Source organism: Thermobia domestica, chromosome 15, assembly GCF_964235325.1.
Source record: "Thermobia domestica chromosome 15, izTheDome1.hap1.1, whole genome shotgun sequence".
NCBI lineage: Eukaryota > Metazoa > Arthropoda > Insecta > Zygentoma > Lepismatidae > Thermobia > Thermobia domestica.
Window position 1 is genome coordinate 25,680,741 of NC_137468.1, and position 24,798 is coordinate 25,705,538.

At 34.5% G+C, this 24,798-nt stretch overlaps 1 protein-coding gene across 1 annotated transcript in view; it reads left to right on the plus strand.

Moving 5' to 3' along the window:
- Positions 1-24,798, plus strand: part of l(2)05287 (WD repeat-containing protein l(2)05287) — a 69,652-nt gene that overhangs the window by 23,211 nt on the left and 21,643 nt on the right. Inside the window, exons 8-12 of the mRNA XM_081741463.1 lie at positions 2,392-2,537; positions 4,929-5,118; positions 7,418-7,599; positions 8,666-8,826; positions 12,707-12,889. Of these exons, the coding sequence (XP_081597589.1) occupies positions 2,392-2,537; positions 4,929-5,118; positions 7,418-7,599; positions 8,666-8,826; positions 12,707-12,889 (862 nt within the window). The remainder of the gene's footprint in view (positions 1-2,391; positions 2,538-4,928; positions 5,119-7,417; positions 7,600-8,665; positions 8,827-12,706; positions 12,890-24,798) is intronic.

Genomic DNA, 24,798 nt, shown 5'->3' on the forward strand with positions numbered 1-24,798 from the left:
TACGAGAGTCAGATAAGCCATTTGTTCCAGAGACTCATGAAGGTTACTGGAGACAATTGACTGTCCGAATATCGAATACTGGCGATTTGATACTGTTGGCAGTTATGCATCCACAAACTCTAAATGAGGAGGAAATAGGGAAGGTTAAGGATGATTTGAAAGATTACTTCCAAAACAGAGAAGGAAATAGCTTGAATATAACATCGTTCTATTTCCAGATCTTCACTGAAAAGGAAGAAGGTGAGAAACCCTCACCACTGCAACTATTGTTCGGAAAAGAATACGTGGAAGAAACTATATGTGACATGAATTTCCGAGTATCTCCAGATTCTTATTTTCAAGTGAATACTTCGGGAGCCGAGCAGCTTTATACTTCGATCGCGGAAATGGTTGAGGTTGATGAAGAAACTTCCTTGATAGATGTGTATTGTACCACTAGAGAGATTGGACTTACTCTTGCTAAGAAATGTGCTCAAATTCTTGGCATAGAAAGGTCGAACCATGCAATTGAAGATGCAAGAGCCAATGCTGTAAAGAACGACATCACAAACGGGGAATATTTTGTTGGACGGACTGAAGATATTTTGCCCACCTTAGTAGAGAATGTAGCTGAAAAGAAGATACTTGTTATTGTAGATCCACCGAGAGCTGGGCTTCATCAGAAGTTGATTATTGAACTTACACACTGTCAGCTGATTATCTTACTCGGAAGACTAGATCCTAAAACGCTACCAAAGGCAAAGAAACCTATTCCATTGTCCATTACGCAGCAGGCCAAGAGGAACATGTTACGTGATGTTGGGTAACAATTATAGATAATTTATTTGTTTCTTTAACAGCTCATCTATAATTGATTCATTATGAAATATTTATGTAGTGTATCTATTGTCTTAAATATTTTTTTCTGTTGTTAATTTGTATGTCATTATGATAATTCTAAAGCGCTATGTTTATCTTCATTTATTTGTTTGCTCCAAAAAAGGTTCAATTAGGTTTAGTTGAAGTTCATGACATTAATCTTAAATATTTGTTTCAATTTTATATTAATTGCAGATCATAATTCGCTATTATACAATCTGTACCTGTTTTATGTATTGTGATTGCTAAGATCTTTGCATATTATATTGCCTTCTGATTTTGTTAACATCTAATAGGACGATAGTCGTTATTTATAAATAATGTTGCTAGAACATGGATGACTATGTTTAATATAGATAAAAATGTCACATTATTTAATACGGGAAGGAATATGTAAGTAGTACCCTTGCAAATACCATTAGATAGTTTTCATTCTTTTTGAATAGTCCCATTGACGATATATTTTTTTTAATTTTGAATCGACGTTATTAATATATAGATATATGATGATATAATTAATACTACATATAAAAGAATATAATATTGTAATATGAATATATAAGGATAAGAGAAGAAAAATAATTGTATTAATGCAATTTTTAAATTCATACGAGGGCTATTCAAAATATCAATATTTGGAAACTTTTTTTTTATCCAGGGTTCTTTCCTTCACAGTATTACTGTTACGTAATTCCCGTTCGAGCGACAAATTATATAACGATGTAAAATAATATTATCAATCTATGTAAAATAATATTATCAATCTGTACCTGTTTTATGTAATGATCAGAGGCGCAATAATTGAGCAGAAATATGCATTTTGAAAAATAAAAGGTTTTGTCGCTAGATTTTGTTGATATGGTTGTTATGTAAAGAATAGTGGATGTCAAGAAGAAATATATTTGAAAAATGTGTGTGATGTATTGGTTTACAGCAGTCATCTTTTAGAATAAAAGGAGTGTAAGCTGTTAATATATTATACAAGGTCTTGCTGTTCATAATATTTATTTAATAATAATAATAGTTCTCGTTACAATGTAGCCAGGATGGAAAAAGGTAGGAACGTTTCCATTGTTTTATCTGGAAATCCAATCGGAAAACGACCATTAGGAAGATCTAGGCGCAGATGGGAGGCCAATTTTAAGATGGATCTCTCAGAGATAGGAATAGAAAACAGAAACTGGGTCCAGTTGGCTAAGGATACGAGACAATATTTTGTGAACGTGACATTGAACCTCCGGGTTCCATAGGCCATAGAGTGAGTGAATTAGAAGTTGAATCTACTTCGATTATCGAATGATTCAACAAAATCTGGTTAACTCGGTCATATTTTGAGAAATGAAAGTCCTTTAAAAAATACAGTTGTGGTACTTCAAATGAATGTAATTTAAGATTTCGGTTAAATGTGGAAGGGAAGGCTATAATAAATTTTAAACATTCTTTTATTTTATTTTTTTCTTGTGCCTTTATGTTCTTGTGTACCGTTATTTATTTTCACATTAACTGATATTTCATCTTTAAAATTCTTTCCAGCTACACTCTAAACACATGTGTTGAAACTCCACACGAAGAAGACATATTTTCTGTTCAATTCCAACCTTTCCGAGAAAGTACGGACCAATTGTTAGTTGTGACATCTGGAGCTGATAAGAAATTTAAAATGTGGAGCTTGGTTAATGGTAATACATATAGTACTTACGTTAATCATGTAAAATGTAGTATCTGTGATCTGAATCGTATATTGTTACCTGAAAGTACCGTAATTCATCATCTATAATACATAGTTTAGTAGAGTTGTAAGAATGTATTAAGTTTATGAAAGTTTTCTTGTATTATATCTATAAAAATACAGAAAAAATTATTTGCAGGTAACAGGTTAGAAATATACCACAGGTTAGAAATATACCAAATATTTCTAGATTTATGAAATATACAGGCTGAACAACGATAAAATAAGTAGTAGTGTCGCAGTGTACACCGGTGGTTCTCAACCTTTTTCTAACCTAGTGCCCCCTTGGGTGAATCGAATTGTTCGAAGGGCCCCCATCACCATAACACAACACAACCATACACAAGCACAAGACTGATCGTAACAGTTGGACGAAACAGCCTAAAAACCAGAAAAAGCTTTAATTCTTAAAATCACTCTTAAGGAAAACACACACTCATACAAATTTTTGGGATTAGATTGATCACATCAAAATAAGAAAAAAGTTCATATGGACCTGTGGTCGGAAGTGCATAGTTTCAATGTTAAAGGGTGCCGTAAACGTGAAAAAAAAATTAACTTTAAAGGTCCATAGTTGCAGGACCGATCGTAGTGGGGTCAAGACATCACTGAAGAACTAGTGTGTGAAGTATCCAAATATCCATCTTTCAGAACCTCCGGTACTTGCACAATCATTTTTAGAGAGTCTTTTGGGAGTATTTGATCACTCTCCACCTACCTCTCTAAAAACTAGTGTGCAAGTACTGGAGCATTCTTAAACATGGGTATTTGGATAGTTCACATATCAGTTCCTCAATGATGTCTTAACTCGACTACGATAGATCCTTTAGTAAGTGGGAGTATGAACTTTTAAAGTTCACTTGTTTCACGTTTTCGGCACCCTATAACTCCGAAACTATCCACTTTTGAGCACAGGTCCACATAAACTGTCTTTCTTAGTTTGCTGTGACGAATCTGTTCTCAAATTTTGTGCCAAAATTTTTGTAACACCCTGTATATATATATATATATATATAGGGGCCATTTATCTTGATTATGGGGGCGCGGTGGCTCAGTGGTAGAGCGTTCACCTCTGGTGCTTGGGGTCCCGGGTTCGATCCCAGCCCCAGCCAAGTGAACTTTGTGGTGGACAAACACCGTGCTCGTGGGTTTTCTCAGGGTTCTCCCTTTTCCTCCCACTTTCTTCATTCCACCCTTTCACTCATCTTCACCGTCTCCTTTAGCCTAACCGGCATAACCGTGGGACGTAAAACTCAAAGATTTCATTTCATTTTTATCTTGATCATGCCCTTGTAACTTTTAAACTAATAAATACCGCTTAGATTTCTCATGATGTAAATATCGACAGGAAAACGTTGTTTGACATACTCTGCAATACAACCAAATTAACTGTTTCTAGCCCAACATTTTTTTTTTCAAATGACACTACATTGGGTAGTACATATTTCAAATCTACAAGTGAAACGAAAACTTACAATATTACACTTATTTTGCAATGTTGCAAACTAAGAACGTTACAGTATCACAAACATCGAAAACCGACCAAATTTTGGAGGATTCAACAATAAAAATAACGCAAGTCACACGGATGGGGTGGTGCACGTCAAAAGTACAGTAATATTGAAAACTAGGGGCCATCAGATGACGTATTTCGAATAAGTAGACACTAAATTACAAGCATTGAAAAAATATTTCCTTTTTTTAAATGTACTTTATTTCAAAAAAGTGTTTAAATAAGTATAATATCCAATTATGTAGGTTGTTTTCAATAGGCATAAAGTTCATAATGCGTTCACGGCAATTTGATATCTCAAACTGTTTCGGAGATATGAAAGAAATTGTTAAATTTTGGTGTATTGCGTAAAATGTCGTTTTCGTGGGAAAATTTTTCAAAACAATTTTTGATTTAATTTGCTTCTATAACATTAAGCATTATTTTTTGGTAGGTGTAATTCAACGAGTTATCCGAATTACATAATTTTTTTACTACTGTTGCAAACTTTGCAAGAATTTACCATTTCTCCGGAAGATTTGAGATATGGAATTGGATGATGACATCGAAGCAGTTTTTCGAAATAAATGTTTTGAAAAGAGTTAAATTTTCAATCTCTTTTATCTTTTTTTTATTCATTCAAAATCCGTCATATCAGAATCATAGTATTGACATTACGGTACTTCGGATACGCATTGCACCAGATTTCTTTGATATCTAGGGAGTATGTTCAAAGCTATTTTGTTTGACTAAAGATTTTGTGTATAGTTGAAGAAAATACATTTTCAAGTGTTAAATATTTTTTCCCTTTAAAATGTTGGTATTATTTATTACTGTTATTATTTTCAGAAACAAACAAGACGAGTTGGATATGTGAAAGTATAGGATTTTATAAGAATATGTCGGCAGGCGATCTTTGTTTTTCGTCTGATGGTTCACTGTTAGCGGTAGCATTCGAAACCATCCTAACTGTTTGGGTACCTGAAACGAGTGAGATTAAGTGTTCATTAAGTCACCAGCATCTACAGAATAAAATACGGTAAGTGAAGGAACGAAGTTACGTGAGGAAAAAATAAAAAAATGGAATCGAGCGGCCGCACAGTAGGTCGAAATTTCAAAAAAGCTGGTCAATATATGGAAATGTTCAATTTACATTATATGAATACTGTATGTAGTATTCGAGGTCGCTGATAACGATTATGAAGTTAAAATTCAACATGACGGATCCAGTATAGCAGGCAAAATGTTTTAAAACGTCTCCAAATAAGCTGAAAACAAGTTTTATATTTTCGAGGTCACTGATAATGATTATAAAGTCAGAATGTCAACATTCAAAATGCAATATAACAAAATAACATATGTATTTATTATTGCTATAGTTTCAAATTACTAATAATTGTTAAAAATTGGTGTTGTGGACATCTATTGGGAAATATGTACATAAAGTTTGCAAGGGTATCTATGGATAACTGTTTTCTGTGAATTCCGTTAGATTATAGTATTGTATGTACCGTAAAATCAATATGTCGATAGAATTATGCGGAATTCATAGCTGTTTCTCTGTATTTATCTACTTTTTTTCGTACTTTATTTTTCGCTAACTTTAGTGATAATTTGTGATAACTTCAATTGCTTTCTCAGCTTAAATTATTTAATTGTCAGTTCTACATACCTTCATCTATTTTATCTATTTTGAAAATAAAATTTAAAAACGTTGAAAATTAACAAAATTGTGATCCTTTAAATCAATTTTTTTTTTTTTTTTTACTTGCACATTCATTACATCCGTCATTTTTAAAATGACTGCTTGCTCCGTAGATATAACAAAGAAACGAATGTTTCAATGACAATTTTATACTTCAAACATTCTACTATATGACCCAAAACTTAAATATTCGCAAATCGAAACTTTGTTTATTGACTTTTGACCAGCTTTTTGGGATTTCAGCACACTGTGAGCCGTATTGAAAATGTATCAGATTCGTTTGTTTGTATGTTCGAAGTTTAACGCTCCTTTTCAGCACCGAGGCTATATGAGGCTCGTTTAAGGTGAAATCGAACCAAACCGTATTGTTTTCAGTGTTTTCCTACTGGAAATCGAACACGAGACCAATCGCACCAAAGACTTGTGTGCTTAACTACGAGTTCATTTGGGTCTGTACCAGATCATTTGAATCCCACAGCTGAGAGCTTTTTTTAATCCCAGCAGGCGAATACAAATATGATGTATTTCGGATTCGGCCAATAAGTGTATTTAATGGTTACACAATGAGGTGTTTTTTCTTTAAAAGTGAAGTTTATATTAAAAACAAAACTTTTTTAAAAATTTTTTCGTTGATTTTTTCAAAGTTTCGAAGACGAGAAAGGTAACAAGTTTGCCAAAAGAGACCCCTGCTGTAGAGATAATATAACGTATGTTTGAGTATCGTAACACTATTTCATGTTACTTTGAATATGAAAATTATGTGTCACTATTTCAAAAAGTCTCAAAAATGTCAAGGTATTTCTAAACTAGTATATAAAGAAGGAAATCAACTTTCTGAATGTTTGGTTATTTTTGTAAAGGGTACGAGGAGCAACGAGAGATTGTTATTTTATGTGTCTATAAGGTTGTAGCTATGCTATTTTGTATTCGCTAATTTACGCTCATTATATATATTTGTAGCTGAATTACCTTTTTTTACGGATACAATATTGGTAGTATTTTGTTTATGCAATTCCCCCCCCCCTCCCCGTAATGCTGTGTGGTAGACATGAATGAATGAATTTTTGAAAATTGTACTATAGTCCAAAAGGTATAACGTCGTTGGCTTCCCGCGCTTAGACCTGCTCGTCACTGGGGGTGTGGTAAGAAGATAGCCAATCACCACTCTTCAGATTTGCCTAACTTATTCATCGCAAGGCCACTCAACTTCAACCGTCTACTGCACTCAGCGAGCCACGAGTAACCACGCTGGCAACTCCGCATAAACGTCACTACAACTTTTCGCGGGAAGCCAACGACGTTATACATTCTGGACTATAGGGTTGAAAATTCGGTTTTTGTAATTATACTGATATTAAAACGTGTATCCTAAGGAAAGAAGGAGTTTCAAATAGACCTTTAAAATACTTTCATTATCTATTCTTTCCGTTTAAAGAACGATCATTTCAGCCAGGTGAATACCAAGTAAAATTTTGAATTTTTATATCATTGAGTAGTATTGTTCATTTAAATATATTTCGTGTCAGTTAATTAACCAACTTAATTAAAGGACTATTCAGAAAGTACGGAAATATGTTTCAGATATGTTTTTAAATACAAAGGTAATTCTATTCTTTTTTTCTTTTTTTAATAGGAAAGTACACTTCGGACAAGGTGGAGAATGTTGTCACTTAGTAGTATGCATCACTAACAGTAACATAGGTGTGTGGAATCTCCTGAATTTGATGTTACTTTATACTGTTCCAATTGAGTCATCATGCTTAGCTTGTGATCCTGTATCTGGTTATATGGCCATTTTTAGTAAACAGAATGACCGTAAGTATAATTTGATATTATATTACATACGAAATCAGTATTTTAATTTTGTCAAATTAGATAATTCTTTGTTAAACTCGGTTCACCAGTGCGTGTAAGAAGGAAATCGGAAATGTAGCTAATGTAGCACACGTTCAGTTCATTGCTTCAGATTTACGGTGGCTCAGTGGTAAAAGGATCACCTCTGGTACAGAAGGTAGTAATGTTCGATCCTAAGTCATACGTGTTTGTGATGACCAGCATTCTGTCCGTTGATTTTATCGGGTTGTTGGGGCCGCGATGGCTCAGTAGTAGAGCGTCTAACTCTGGTGTGTGGGGTCCCTAGTTCGATCCCAGCTCGCTCCAAGGGGACTTGGTGGCGAACAAACATTATGTGCTTGAGTTTTCTCGGGGTTCCTCCATTTCTTCCCATTTTCTTCATTCCATCATTTCATTCATTTCTCCTCATCACCGTTCCCTTTATCCTACACGGCATGACCGTCAGACGTAAAACTGAAATATTTACATCGGAGTTGTTCCGTTTTCTCCCGTTTTCACTATAAAATTTTCATATCTTCTTTCACTTGCAGTTATTAACCTATCTTATTTACCTAACAAGAATAAACGTTTAAGTTAATATTTAAAATAAAAAATGTGATTTCGTTTTGTTTGTATACTTAATCATTAGTTAATTTAATCAGCATGAAAACTGAATTCATTTGTATGTGTTATTGCGGTTTAACTAAACGTTGAAAAACTGGTGATTGTTGTTAAGAATGAACGCAGTGTACTATAGCGATCAGATCAGGTAGTACTGTCTACTTACATGTAATCTCTTAAAATAAATTTACTTCGAGTTTATATTATATATAAAGATGGTTATCAAAGTAATGCAATTTTCAATCCTTTGTAACTTTGTGCGTATTTATTTGAAATCCGTCATATCCTGATCATAATGCTAGATACTAAAAAAAAGTACTTAGACTGTTCATTGCTTCATAACTTTATATATATGAGAAAATAATTAACATGTGTTTTTAAGTAGATGGTTTATATTAATTATGCTTATTTTATTCCTTATTCACAGTGTTTGTTTTCAAACCTTCGGAAAGAAGACCTGCCTATGTGAAAAGAAACGTGTCAAAACATAGAGTAGTTGCAGCCATATTTGTTCCTCACAGTGATCAAAGTCAGGATAGAATGTTTTGGCAAATGGATTCGCAACTCTATTTTATAACGGAATATCAAGTAAGTATGACTGATCTATATTTGCTTCATAAATGTACTTTGTAAATTAATACTTTCAATGTATTAGACTTCCAGACAATGCTAAGTTGAGTTGACTTTGAGTTTAACTCCCGTCCCGTCCCGTTCAGTAGCGAGGCTATATGAGACGTGGACCTACTGATTAACGTGGAATCCGAACCACATGAGCTCCCGCCGGGAATCGAACCCGGATCTCTCACGCCAATGGCGCATATCCTAACCGTTTAGCCATGAAGGAGCTCTGCAAACTATGCTGTGCGTAAATATCGGAAGTATTATAGAACTGCTTTCACCGTCCATCTATCTATTAACAGGTATCAGAGCAAGAATAGTAAAAGATATCGAGGTGCGTTTTTTTTTTCAATCGATTCGGCTTCGCAAGGATAAATTCCTTCTCCCCCATTAATCCTCTATTCAGACCGGAAGTGGTTAAAATAAACCATTTCCGGTTTCAACATTTATCTCCATAGAACAAAGTGGTATTAGATAGCGATAAGCGGTTTTCTGCAAACGATTCAGGCTTTCAAGAGAACATTTCATCATAAACCGCAATACTTTACCAGAACAAGAAGTAGTTGAAATTTACTACAACTTCCGGTTTCAATACTGATTTCTAAAAGAGGAAAAAGTAAGAGATGTCGAGATTCGGTTGTTTGCAATGATTTAGAGTCAAGACTAGATACTATCTCCTCCATTAACCCTCTATTCAAACCGGAAGTGGTTCAAATTAACAATTACCGGATTAAACACTTGTCGCCGTAGTACAAAAATGGTAATAGATGGCGACAAGCGGTTTTCTGCAATCGATTTAGGGTCTCAAGAGAACGTATAATTACAGCCAGCAACATTTGATACAGTTCGAAGGTGTTTGGAATTTACAGCTACTTCCGATTTCAGTACTGATTTCCATAGAGCAAAAACGGTAAGAGATACCGAGATTCGGCTTTTTTGCAATCGATTCAGCGTCCGAAGAATAGGTTTCGTTTCCTTCATTAACGCTCTACCCAAACCGGAAGTGGTTCAAATTAAACAGTTTCCGGTTTCAAAAGTTATCATCATAGAACAGAAACGGTAATAGAGAATGACATATTGTATTCTGCAACCGATATAGCGTTTCAAGAAAAAATATATATCTGCGGAAGGGTTTGAGATGTCGAAGTGCTACAAACGGCAAAATAATTTACATATTCATTACAAACCATACAAGTAACTAGATATGATACTTATCTTATCATTTCTTCGAAATAAAGGCTTTCAACAAAATGAAAATTTTCAATTCCTGGTAACTTCTTTCCTAGTCATTCGAAACAAGTCATCTATAACCACGGTATCCAACACTAAAGTACTTTTGATGTGCATGATCCTGTGCATCTTATTTGTGCTGAATGTGCTTTAGAGACTTCCGAACTTTGAATATTTGTGATACTACTACATCCGTAGTTTGAAACACTGAATAATAAAACTGGTATTTTAAGTTTACGTTTGACAAGTTGCTTTGAAATATGTAAAACTGATGTAGTGCCGTTTGAAAAAATATAACTTTATATTGGGTTGGCAACATTGTTTATTGGGTCTTTCTGTTTAATACATACAAAGATGTCCCCCTCCTTATAGGTGCTTCGTACAAAGTTTCGCTTTTCTGTTTCTCTTGGTTTGTCCGTTATAGTGGATGATCAAGATAAATAGTCCACCCTATATATGTCATTACAACCCGCAGTACTCTATCAAAACCAGAAGTGATTGAGTTTACTAGTGCTTACAGTCTCAATACTGATATCCATAGAGCAAAAATTGTAAGAGATATCGAGATGTGATTTTTTTGCAGTCGATTTAACGTTCCAGTAATAGGTTCTATCTCCTCCCGTAACCCTGTATTCACACCAGAAATGGCTCACATTAAGGATTTCAAGTTTCAGCCTGTACCGCCATAGAATAAAAACAGTAAGGGAAGCGAGTAATGGCTTTTTAAAGATTTTATCTTTAATTTTGTTGATCTGTTGCAACCAGAAGTTATAGATATACTACTTCAAGTTTGAGTATTGAATTCCTATAGTTTGGAAGTCTACCGTGGTTTCATACTGTGAAACGAAATTGTTTAAATATTGCATGAACGATATTAACTTATGTTTTGGAGAAAATCTGAGATATTTGGAGTTCTAAACAATTTCTAGGGACAGTCTATGTACATTTGGGCTGTCTCCGCTAAATCTGGTAGTTTGGAAGTTAAACTTGTACTAGATGTTACACAGTGAATCCTTGAATGAATATCTCGATTTGGCCACTTAACGAAACAACTGTCGGACAAAATATTCTAACACAAGGAATGGTATACAAATTTAAGTACTTTTTCTTAATTAAGTAAATTAAAACTTACCTTCGAAACATTTGAACCGATGATCTTCAGATTGGAAAGAACACGTGCCACCAATGCAGCAACTTCAGCTAGCGCTGAGAGTCGTGTTAGAAAGTTTACCAGTGCAATTGCTGGGAGGAGGTTCCAAGCTTAAACATTCAACGCCCGGTATTTATGCCGCATTGGGCAAATATAGTGGAGAGAAATATAATGATTTGTTACGGACAACATACCCTCTCCAGTTGAATAGAATTTGAAACAACTACTGCGTAGTCCGTTTTTGGAGTCAAACCTATGAAGCCTAATTAGATTATGGCATAAAATTATCTAATAATGTCAAAAATAGGAATCGATAATAGTAATAGCTCCGATCATTATCTCATTTGCAGTTTTGTACGGGCACACAGGTGATTCACAAGAACCTATATTAAATACTAATTTGTGTTTGTTCATTGATTTTTTAGCCCCCCTCCCCTGACTCGTAAATTTCATCTAATGTGAATTGTAAGAAACATAAGAGAAATCTCCTTTTCATACTTTTAGTATAAGTATTTATTAAATACTAATATTAATGAATATTAATACCTATTGTTCTGTATGGTTGCGAAACATCGTCGCTTACTCTGAGAAAAGAACTAGACTGAAAGTATTTTGAGAACACGATCCTGAGACGAATATTCGAACCCAAGAGGAACGAGAATGGCGGAAACTTCATAACGAGGAACTGCATAATTTATACCGTTTACCAAACATTGTTAGGGTCATCAAGTCTAGGAGGCTTAGGTGGGCAGGTCATGTAGCTAGAATGGAAGAAAGTAGAAACGCTTTCAAAGTCTTGTCTCAAAGACCAATCGGAAAACGACCATTAGGAAGACCTAGGCGCAAATGGGAGGACAATATTAAGATGGATCTTGCAAAAATAGGAAAGAAGGAAATGAAATCTTTGAGCTTTATGTCCCATACGTATGCCGGTTAGGCTAAAGGAGACAGTAATAATGAGAAATGAATGAAATGGTGTAACGAAGGAAGTGTGAGGAAACGAGAGAACCCCGAGGAAACCCACGCACACGGTGTTTGTCCACCAAAAGTTCACTTGGCGCGAGTTGGGATCGAACCAGGAACCCCATGCACCAGAGGTGAACGCTCTACCACTGAGCCACCGCAGCTCCTGCAGAAATAGGAGTAAAAAGTAGAACCTGAATCCAGTTGGCTGAGGATAGAAGTCAGTGGAAAGCTTTTGTGAACGCGGCATTGAACCTTGGACTACGAGCAAATTAGACAAAATGCGATTGCCACTTCTCAATAACTAAAGATATATATTTCTCATGAGAATGAAACGTGAGATACTTTAGAAATGTACTTGTTCAAACAACATAGAACATATAAAGATAGGTATCTGATGTATTTTTTTGGTAGTCAGGCTCTTCAATCAATTGCATTTTCAATTCAATAATGTAAATTGCTTTCCTTTCTTCCATCATTCAAGTTCTGATTTTACTTTTAATATAGGAGTTTTTGACCCTTAAAAACAAAGATGATGAGAAAGAGGACCGTCCCACTGTTGAGGAGGAAAAGCTGCCGAAGACGTTATATAGTGCAATGTTAGCGGAAAAATCAGGGTCAAGTGTTGTTCCAGCTAGTTCCTCACCGCATCTTCAACTAGGAATTCCCGGTAGAGAGTCCATTAAAAAGGTAGGTTTTAGTGATATTTTTTTACGTTTTTGCTGTGACAAAAAATCTTTCTTATACTATAAAACGTGCCAAGAAAGAAAAAATGCCATGGCCGCACAGACCCAATGTTGTTGTAGTTTGTGCCAAGTAGTGATTGCAATGTTTCCGAGCAAATCTTCCAATAATATTCACTGAAATTATACTGCATGATTTTAAAGATGGAAAATTTGTCGAAAAAGTTAAAATGGAAGTAATTAACATTTTTTTTTTTTTTTTAATGAAAAATATTATTTGATTTGATATTCACACATATTCGAGAAATGTTTTATACGTTAAGCATTGAAACCAAATCCATGCTCTATCCCCAAAATCCAATGTATACAAACGGAACGAACTTGCTACCTACTGAATAAGCAGAATTACCTCCTAAGAACCACTTAGTGATATTAAGTAACCCAGTGATAGGTATTTAGGAACATAATAATTAAACTTTATCTGAGAGTACAGTTGAATAAATTATATGTTAAAAAGAGTATTGAATTTTTTCTAAAGAGAAAAATCGTAAAATTGTACTATAGTAACAGGGCTCATAGCGAGTCACTGTTTCAACTAAAAGTTACTTTTTTCAAGTTGGTCACTAAAAGTTACGGTTTTTTTTTTTTTTTTTTTCTTTCTTCAAATTTGTCACTAAAATTTACTTTTTGGGGAGGTAAAGTGACTTTTTCGTGTGTGATTTATGTTTTGCATTGGCAGTTTCTAAGAAAAATATTGTAAAAATAAATGGAAAAAGGCAGAAACTTGTTACCGGTACTCATTACTCTTCTGAAAGCTTGAATACTTGCTGCCACATGTGAAACAGTCAGCTTTATTCTCACTTCAATTTTTATTCTTTCTAAAGCACAGTGGATGGTTGTTGGATGCTTAAGCTCTCAAGGTGGGGTTGAGAACCCTTCTGTGTCTATTCTTTCTTCTATCATAATAGTCTTTTAGTTGTCTCTCGTAATAGTTAACGCTCCGCTCAACGTTGTGTGTGTATGTTTGTATGGTTCATCATGTTCGTCTTGTGTTATGCATTTTGTATGTTCTTCTTAAGAGTAGGTGATGAATTTGAATATTTCATGGCTTTGAGAACTCTCAATGCTAAGTTAAATATAATGTCTGGGATGAAGAAATTTGGAAATAGGCCAGGCCTGGTTCTACTTACTCAGAAGCTTCTTACATCTACTAAGTCTGCTCTTTGCTTACCGTAACTACAAAGCATACTTAGAAAACCTAAGGAGGAAACTCAAAAAGAAAAAGTAAAGAAAAAAAAAATGAAACAAAACAACAAAGAGAGAGGTGATGCAGAAATTGACAAAGGAAAAAAGAGGCATGATGAGTTTTTGGTCACTTTTTCGTGTGCTTTTGGTCACTTCTTGGTCACTTTTTCGTGTACTGTTGGTCACTTTTCAACTATTTACAAGAGACCAGACCACTATGAGCCCTGTAGTAAAAAAGTAATGTAACTATTAATTAGGGCCGCAATGGCACAGTGATAGAGCGCTCACTTCTGTGTGTGAGGTCCTTGGTTCTTCAATTCCAGTGTGCGTCAAGTTGGCTTTGTGATGGACAAACACCATGTTTGTGTTTTCGTGGGTTCTCCCGTTTTCTCCCACTTTCTTCATTTCACCATTGACTTCATTATCATCATTATCACCGTCTTTCTTAGCCTTGGTGCATAATTGTGGGATGTTAAGTGGCTCCGTGTAGTGTAGTGGCTAACGCTGTCGCTTTTGGTGCGAGCGGTCCCGAGTTCGATTTCCGGTCGGAACATTTGGTCGAGAAAGGGTAAAAGCTTTTTCAGGCCAGCCATTCTGAGTGAGGTTTTCCTGGGTTTTCCTCATTCACATCAGGCAAATGCCGGGACAGTACCTAACAGACAGATCCCAGGCCGCTTCCTTCCTTCCTTTTCATCGGATAGTGTGATCGCCGAGGGACGTCATCCTTCATACGTGACGGGTTCACATGGCCAAAGATGCCGAGAGCCCAGCAATCTCAATCATAAATCGTGAGATGTTAAAAAGTGTTTTCTCTCTCTCTCTCTCTCTCTCTCTCTCTCTCTCTCTCTCTCTCTCTCTCTCTGTCTCTCTCTCTCTCTCTGTGTGTGTGTGTCTGTCTTTCTTTCTTTCTTTCTTTCTTTCTCTCTCTGTCTGTCTGTCTTTCTTTCTTTCTTTCTTTGTCTGTCTGTCTGTTTGTCTTTCTTTCTTTCTTGCTTTGCATATAGTTCGTAATAATTTTCTTGAACAGTCCTTTCTTGTTAATACTCACTTTCCAATACATATAATCATGTACACTAACTCATATGGAAATCGTTTCCAATTGACTCTAAAATACTTCAGGGTGTCTATCGGTCACGAAAGTCACGAAAAAGTCACGAAATCAAAAAACGGTCATGAAAGTCAAGAAAAAGTCCGAAATTTAGCTTTTGGGTCTTTTTTTTTTTTTTTTTTTTTTTAATCTGTACAAATATAAGTAGAGGCTGGAAAATTTTGTTCTATAAAACATCAAAGTTCACCACCAAAAATGTGTGCTACCAAATCGCAAGCAAAGCATTTTTCTATCGCTTGCATGAAAATTGGGCCTAATTCGCACCCAAATTTGCTGTCGAAAATGATACGAAATTTTATGGTTTGGTAAAGAAAAAGGTCACGAAAAAGTCACGAAATTTCATTTTGGAATTTTAGTAGACACCCTGTACTTTCACTGAACATTTTAAGTTAATTATTGCATCGTCAAAGTAATTAATACACTCATGTATTTAGTCGTAGGCGCGAGTTAAAAATAAAAGAAAAAGAAAACCTAATTCTGGAAAAGTTGATAAAGAATACATAACATAACGGGCATATCGAACCAAGGATAACAAATCACAAAGCCTGAATATGCGTGGGTCGTTCAATATATAATTTTCCTAAGCTGTAAAATATTTATTTTTTAAAATACATTTGTAAACTATACATATATGTATAGACGGGTCCTTTCTCACCTCTCCACATAATCCTCATTGAGATTCATGCATTTGTCTCACCGTTTCACCAATTTATCTTAACTTATTTGCAGAAAATCTGGGCTCTGGCTATTTAACACTCTCCTCACATTCAGTTAGTCATCACCAGTTGACAGGAGACCAGGTGGCTTATGTCGAACCTGAATTCTTCTTCAGGGAAAATGCAAATCGACATAAGCGACCTGGTCTCTTCTTCTTGACAATAACTCCCATCCCATCCCCACTCAGCACTCAAATAAGAGACAAAATTGAAGAATTAGGATGGGTTCCATCTTTCTGGTATTGAATTCTGCATTGCAAGGTGAACGTTTCGAAACAGATAAAGAAGTGAAACATAATGTGAGGAAAGTTGCTAAATAGACCGAGCCCTGAATATTTGCAAAAGGTTTGGGCAAATTGGTGCAACGTTGAGACAAATGGATGAATCTCAATGGGGATTATGTGGAGAGGTAAGGAACGACCCACCTACTCACGTAAGTATTAGATTACAAATTTATCTGAAAAAGTAAATACTGTATTTTACAGCTTAGGGGAAAAAATGAAATCTTGAAGTTTTACGTCCCACGGCTATTCCGGTTAGGCTAAAGGAGACGGTGAGTATGAGAAATGAAGGAAATGGTGGAATGAAGAAAGTGGGAGGAAACGGGAGAACCCCGAGAAAACCCACGAGCACGATATTTGTCCACCACAAAGTCCACATGGCGCGAGCTGGGATCGAACCAGGGACCCGAAGCACCGGAGGTGAACACTACCACAGAGCCACCGCGCCTCCCAGCTTAGGGAAACTTGCATATTGAACGACCCTCGTATATACACCCAATTTTCTTTATTTATATAATGTATATAGTACATGCTTGTAGTATAGTACATTTATATATAATTAACCTTAACGAACCACCTAACTGATAATAATATCTATATGACCTGTGGTCCAAACTTGTAACATAAGAATACTGCAGATCATTACCACTAAACCTTACAATCATTTTTTTTTTACTGCACAAAATCAAGAGCTCCAATATGAAAATTTCAGTGTAAACTCTGTTACGCGATACATTTTATTTTTACCATGACACGTTTCATAATAAGCTTAAAACCTAGTTGAGACAGACTGTATCTGTCAATGCCTGCAACAGAAGCAATCATGTTCAATTACAACGTAACATATCGGGAGATCAGGTTCAACTCTTTTCTTGTCGGACTTTTTTTTGTGTGTTATTCCATTGAAGTTAAATGTGGGGGCACTTTGGCTCAGTGGTAGAACGGTCACCTCTGGTACGTGAGGTCCCTAGTTCGATCCCAGCTCTCGCCAAATGGGCTTTGTGCTGAACAAACACCGTGTTCGTGGGTTTTCTCAGCTTTCTCCCGTTTCTTCTCACTACATTCAGTCCACCATTGCATTCATTTCTCATCATCACCGTCTCCTTTAGTCTAGCCGGCATAACCTGTGACGTAAAACTTAAAGATTTCATTTCATTTTGAAAGTTAAATGCATAATGTTATTACACGGCGAACCATTGGCAAACGAAACAAACAATCCAAAGTCATTTGCTTTAAAGTACCCAGTTATATAGTCATCGACAAAAGATGAGAACTCGTTTCATATATAATCTGAATATAAAATATACTCTTTTCCTTAGTTCATGACTTCACAAATTCATGGAAAGATAAACACAAAATAAATAATCAAATTCATTCAATATTATTTATTAATATTGCATAAGGATTCATGAATATTAAAATACATTTCCAGTTCAGATTTATAAATTATTACACAGTAAATACACGTACAGTAATAATACCATGAAAAATGATCTAGCCATTATGCGAGCGATACAGATAAGTAATAAATATACAATATAAAAATATATTTTAAGTCTATACATGTTAATTGCAAAGAAATACAGATTGCAGTACAGATTATAATATCTTCCATATTCAGTTGGTAACTTCCATATTCATAAAAATAACAAACAGTTCACACAAATAGTTTTTTTGTGATTTAAGAAAACTTGTACTGAATTGTTATTATAATTAAAGACAACCATTTCGTGTATAATTAGTATAAGCATAAATACCTGTTTACTCATATTGGCGCGTCTGTATAATAGCCTAATCTTAATTTTAAAGAATTGTTTTCTATGAAAGAAGTATAATGTTATTTGAACTCTAAGGAGAAAGAACAAGGGATGCCCATTTATTTTTGCTTCGCCTCTCCCCCCCCCCCTCCCCTCATGCTGTCGCAATTTCTTGGTAGTAATGGATACTACACATGTGTGTGATTTGTTGGGCTTTAAGTATTGGGTTTTAAGATTTCAGATATTTAAATTTCTTACTAACGCGTGTGAGCAAAGAAGAAAGAAGTAACTTTTGCTTGTTCACTATGAACTTTCCTGGCAACTAGTTTTATTTTTGTGGTGAAGTTTGTTGTGTACGCATTGTACAATGAGATTAAAGAACCATGAATGAGTTCTGAAGGACACGATTAAGGGTTGTTATTTAGCTTTTTAATGTGTTAGCCATATTCTTGATACGTGTTGATTTAACAGTTATTTTGGCAATGGGTCTATGTGAATTCATGATAGCACAGAATTTTTCCGCTTTTTGTTTTGAGTGTTTCAATAATAAATCGGGGACACAGTGTTATTCTGTGAATTATACAAACATTGTGTGTTTCAAATGACATCAAGGACACTTCAAAAAAAAAAAAAAAAAAATCTGTCTCTGTTTTCTAAGTCCCACGATTCCGTGTGGGCTAAAAGAGACTGTGATAATGAGAAATGAATGAAATGGTGGAATGAAGAGAGTGGGAAGAAACGGGAGAGACCCGAGAAAACCCGCGCACACGATGTTTGCCCACCACTTGGCTGGAGCTGGGATCGAACCAGGGATCCCACGCACCAGAGGTAAATATTCTACTACTGAGTCATCGCGGACCCAAAAAGATCTTTCGAATAACATGATGGGTGACCATATGTACCAGACATTAAAGAATTTAGATATGCCCAAGAGGGTTTGGATCGAACATGTAAGGAAATCTGAAAGTTGTTAACATTTTCTTCGACGTGTGACTTATCGAGTTAATCGTTACAAATTTTATTGAGATAGAAACCATGGCATATATTCAGTAATAGTTTTGCTTGCACTGAAATGTCAAGATAATGAACATTCTGGTACAACCTTGAGTGAAATCTGTCTTGATAAATGAATCGTATCACTCATGATGATGCATATTGTCGTTTGTTGTTATAAGAACCTTTAGAAATTATAATTCGAATAAAATAAGTGCATGTGAATATGATAACTAAAAAATTAAGTTAAAAGGAAAAATTGAGACACGAGAATACATAAAACTAGTAACAGAAACGAAGAAGGGGTGAATAGTAAAGTCAGATTCATCAAATTGAGTAGGAACACAAACCAGATGTGAAGAAAAAGATAAATAAATTTTGGATTACAATTGTAGTACCACTGGATATTTAGGATGAAGAAATATATAGTGTAGAAGAATTGTGGAGAAGGAACGTAGAGAAGTTGACCTATCAGAAGGCAACGCTGCTAGATTAAAGAGAAGTTAATTAACAGGTATGGATAAGTATTAGAATTACGGATAAAAGAACTCCAAAATATAATTTTGATGGATTGATGACAATGAAGTGGAGATACCCTGCCATTCCGGAAGAGCAGTGGGTATGAGAATAATAGTTTGTCTCTAGAAAATAAGTGCTGAAAATAATTAGATGCGGCTCGGGAAATAAACAACTGGTGCAGAAGACCCCAATCTCCACCAGATGAACGATCAGAATTTTCCCCCCTAATATTATGATGTACATACTGGTATTGTGGTAAATGAAGTATTATACCAATAATGTACAGGATTTTATGTGTGCTTTGCTTATGTACACAAATATTCTTTTTTAAAAAAGAAAAAGAAAAACAATAAATATTTATACTATATAATATTTTGCTACAAATATCTACAAGAAATTGGTGAAATTAGACCAAAACGGTATTTTTTAAAACCGAATCAGACTAAGCTCATAATAATAATTCACAGAAAAGTCATAAAAATAATAGTTTTTACAAAATATTTTATAGTTTACTAAAAATTGTCTTACTAGATCTGTCTAGTTTTTTTTTCTTTCTTTTTGATGTGTAGAAATCATTTCATAATACATAAACATAACGAAAGAGAAAAATACACATTTGTACTGTTGAATATTATTGTACAAAAGCTATAAGTACAATTCTGTATCTTTCCGTTCAGCAGCGTCTTACTTGCTCATTAAATATCACATGATATAGAAAATGTTGTAATCTTTAATGACACGGATGAACGATGATCGTGAATATGTGGATGAATGATTGAAAAAATGCACAGTGATGGTTTGTTTCTTCATCAAAACAGCTGAAAGTAAAAATAAGATTGATATAAATACTACGAACTTATTACAACACTCAAGTTCTTTGTACAACACTAAATTAAGACTCTCATTTCTTTTAATCTATAGTTTTCTTTCGAGTCCAATTTTATAGGCTGCCGAAAACTTGAAAAAATGAACTTTAAAGGTATATAGCTCCAATACTATGGGACCTACTGTAGTGGGGTCAAGACTTCACTTAGGAACTAATATGTACCCTATCCAAAAATCCATGTTTCAGAATCCTAAGGTACTCACGCAACATTTTTTGTAGACTGAGTTTGGCTACGGGCATATAATTTGAAATATTCACCAACTACCTCTATAAAAATTGTTGCGGAAGTACCGTAGGATTCTGAAACATGGATATTTGAATAGCGCACATACTAGTTCCTACGTAAAGTCTTGGCCTGACTACAGTAAGTCCCATAGGTTCGGAGCTACGTTCCTTTAAATTTATTATTATTATTATTATTATTATTATTATTATTATTATTATTATTATTATTATTATTATTATTATTATTATTATTATTATTATTTTATTATTATTATTATTATTTTTTTTTTAAGTTTTCGGCAGCCTATAACTCTGAAAGGAAGCATTTGTGCACCCAAGTTGGTCTATACTTTTTGTCTTATCTTGGTGTCAGGAATCACCTCCCAAACGTTGTCGCTGTTGTTTTGAAACACCCTATATATATATAATATAAGAATCAGCATTTACAGGAATATTGGCTGTTGAGGACAGTATAAAACATAGAACATTAATTATTGCACTTCTTGTCTCATCCATCTCGTTAACAATGTGCATTGAGGCAATTGTTTTTGTTTTAGAACAACGGTACCCAATGCTCTGGATCAATCATGGGCTCGGGGCATATTATTAGTAATAGCAGATAATAGTAACTTTTCCTTACTGTGTAACTACTATATGAATACTATATTCTGCCTTGAAATTGGTGAATGAGGAAGTTAAATAAAATTAGAATTGATATGGTTCATAGTTGGCATTAATCCCTTTCCAAACATTAATTCCTGTTCCGTACTCGAAGTGTTTTAAAACTTAGGGTGTTATTATGTGCAGGGTAAATGTTAAAGGAAAAGAATATCAAAATAGGGCGCACAGATTTTGTAAAGGTTTAACAAGGGGTACAAAAAGACAGAAAGGAAAGACCTTTTGTTGATTTTTTTTTTTTTTTTTTTTTTTTTTTAAGGAAGAAATGATATTAGTGAATAGATGGAACATTTGGTAATATTTTTAATACGTCAAAGCATAAAATTAGCACTGTTAGATTACTTACCTAAACTTGTCTGTCCCGCCCTCGTTGATTCCTGCAACGTCGTACAAGGTCTAGTCGTCGATATCTCAAGCAATGCCATTGGGGAACGTCATTCATATTCTGGATTATCTGAAAAAAAAAAAAAATAAATTAATGAGTAATTGTATTCTCTTTTGCACTATAAATAATTCCAGTAGTGTCGCCTTCCTGTAATTACATAGTTTATTATTATTATTATTATTATTATTATTATTATTATTATTATTATTATTATTATTATTATTATTATAAAGACACATGTCAAGTTTTGTCAGACACGAAGTTAACAACAGTATTGTGTTTGCTACGCGTAGATATACATTTTATGAGATATCTGTACCTGTCAAACTGTTGCCTACAATTGGTATATTATAAATAAATAGACGTTTTTGGAGAAACTATAGTGTGTAGTATAGTTTTTCTCATTTTTCTTAAAACTTGGTGGTCCTGACGTGTCATTTAAAAAAAAAAAAAGTTTTCAATTTAACAACCAACCACAAATAACTATATATGAATTATATAGTTATATATATGAGTTATGCTGCTACAATTACATTCCGTCTAATCTTCCTCATGACTAATGGAAAACAATTGAAATTAACACGTGTAAAAATTCAGAAAAATAAATAAATAAAATATAGTGCATTTTTTGTTAGAATACATCAACTCATGCATTTTTTTTTTTTGGTTATCATTCTCTTTCCTTTCTTTCTTCCTTTCTATATATATCCTAGGCCGACTTGTCGACTAGATATATGAGTCTGGCACCATTTAATTAATTAATTTATTTATTTATTTTAATGTTAGTGTTCCCAAGTTCTACCTGCCAGTAGGGGCCGCGGTGGCTCAGTAGTAGAGCGTTCACTTCTTGTGCATTGGGTCCCGGGTTCAAACCCTGCTTCTTCCAAGTGAACTTTGTGGTGGACAAACACCACGTGCGTGGGCTTCCTCGGGATTCTCCTGTTTCCTCCCACTTTCTTCATTCTACCATTTTCATTCATTTCTCATCATCACCGTCTCCTTTAGCCTAACCGCCATAAACGTGGGACGTAAAACTCCAAGATTTTATTTCATTTCTACCTACCAGTAGTTCTGATAATTAATGTTTGGGTGATTAAAAACAAAAAATATAATTCATTCCTTGTGAAGTTCAAAGTTTCCAATTTTTACTTTGAACCTCATATATATTTAATTCTAGACTTTATTATTCAAGGGACATCTGTGGGAAACTCAAAGAAATAATAAGAAAAGTACTAATAAAATTTAGTTTATTGTATCTTTAAATGTTGAAAGCCACCAGAAACCCACTATAGTATTACATATTGTCCAGAATAATTTGAATTAAAAATAGGTGGTGCGGTGGCTCAGTGGTAGAGCGTTCACCTGTGGTGCATGGAGTCTTTGGTTCGATCCCAGCTCGCGCCAAGTGAGCTTTGTGGAGGACAAATACCGTGTGTGGGGGTTTTCTCAGCGTTCTCTCGTTTCCTCCTACTTTCTTCATTCCACCATTTTGTTCATCATCTCCTTTAGTGTAGCCGCCATAACCATGGGACCTACAACGTAAAAGATTTCATTTTTGAGTTAAAAATACAAGTAGTAGAGTTACTATGCGTGTATATAAACTAAATGAAAGTATGATACGTTTTTCTTAAATCAATATACTCAAATATTTTACAGCACGTAGCTACTTTGCATTTATTTCTTTTCCTTGCCTCACGATTTTGTGATACCTATTATAAAATAGTTTTTTTTTTCACTTTTCTAGTATGGGAAATTAAAACATTATAGAAATTTCTCTCTGTCTTCCTTTAAGAAGCACAGACGCCGGAGCACGTGTCAGCTTATATTTCATACCGAATTTATATACCAAGTTTCACCTAACTAACTTGAGGGACTCGCGAAATACTTAATTTTTGGCATATTGTAGGTTCCGCTTAAGATAACTTATTTTGATAAAACGACAGAGAACCCATATAGATAAGAACTCATGTTAAAGAGTCAAGCGCTATGTTCTAAAATTCATTTCAAACGGTAAGATGCAGTGGCGGCTATTGTTAGTGTTGCAGCGTTGCGCAACGACCAAAGTATTTCAAGAAAAAAATATTATCATCAATAGTAGTAAAGAACAGAAAAAATACTTTTTAATACTAGCATATATACACTTTAAATAACATATTTTTTTTCTTCTGTAACTGTCCGTTCCGTTAATCCGTTTTAAAAAGCGAAAAATAATCCGTCACAGTCTCTCATTTATATTGTGTTGCAGCGAGCATGCAACAACCAGATTCCTTCAGCGCGGCAATTGGAGCAAATGTTAAGTCTCCTTTCTCCTATCTCAGAAGTTAAAGGGACTGGTCGTTGCAGTGCTTCTGCAACACAGCACGGTTTCCAGTGAACGAGAAGGTTTTTCGCGCTAAATAAGATTTCTGAATTTTATTTCACTAGCAATTAACAAATGGAATTTGTTTTTATGCATTCATATTTTTAAATTACGGTACCATACTGAAGCAAATCAATATAATAATTTAAAAAAGTGATTGCAGAACTACAAAATAAGAAAGAAAATATCTGGTAGAGGAGAAAACAAATGAAAGTAGATCCGCATTTACAAGTTAATTCTTAGCTTATATTGATAACGAAGGCTTCTTCTACAGTAATTTGTGAATCAAATATTAATAAGTCAATATGTAGAATCGCTCCCCCCCCCCCCCCCTGTGTGGATAATATTTTAGTATAAACACATTTCTTTTATAAAATAAGTATATTTTATACTCTTGATAATTTCCACATAAACTTGACTAACATTTGTAGACTTTCCTAACGAACTATACTTGTTTAACAGAGAAACGATTGATGTAGGCTAAATATTTTATTTTACGCCTCATCATGTACTCTTTCTTTTCTTATAAAAATAATCGTTCTATTATTTTTTCTAAAAATATAGGTGACAGTGAGTAAGAATTACTTATCGTCTTTTCGGGTGCAGTATATGACAGGTTCCATATTATGTAGACGTATTGGACCAACCTCAAATACTTTGGACCCCTCCCAGTTAACATTTCTGGGTATAGAACTGGCAGTGCTGTTTGTTTTGATGTTCTTTGATTTTTGGCTTCCGTTATATGCTGATCCTTCATCTGTCGG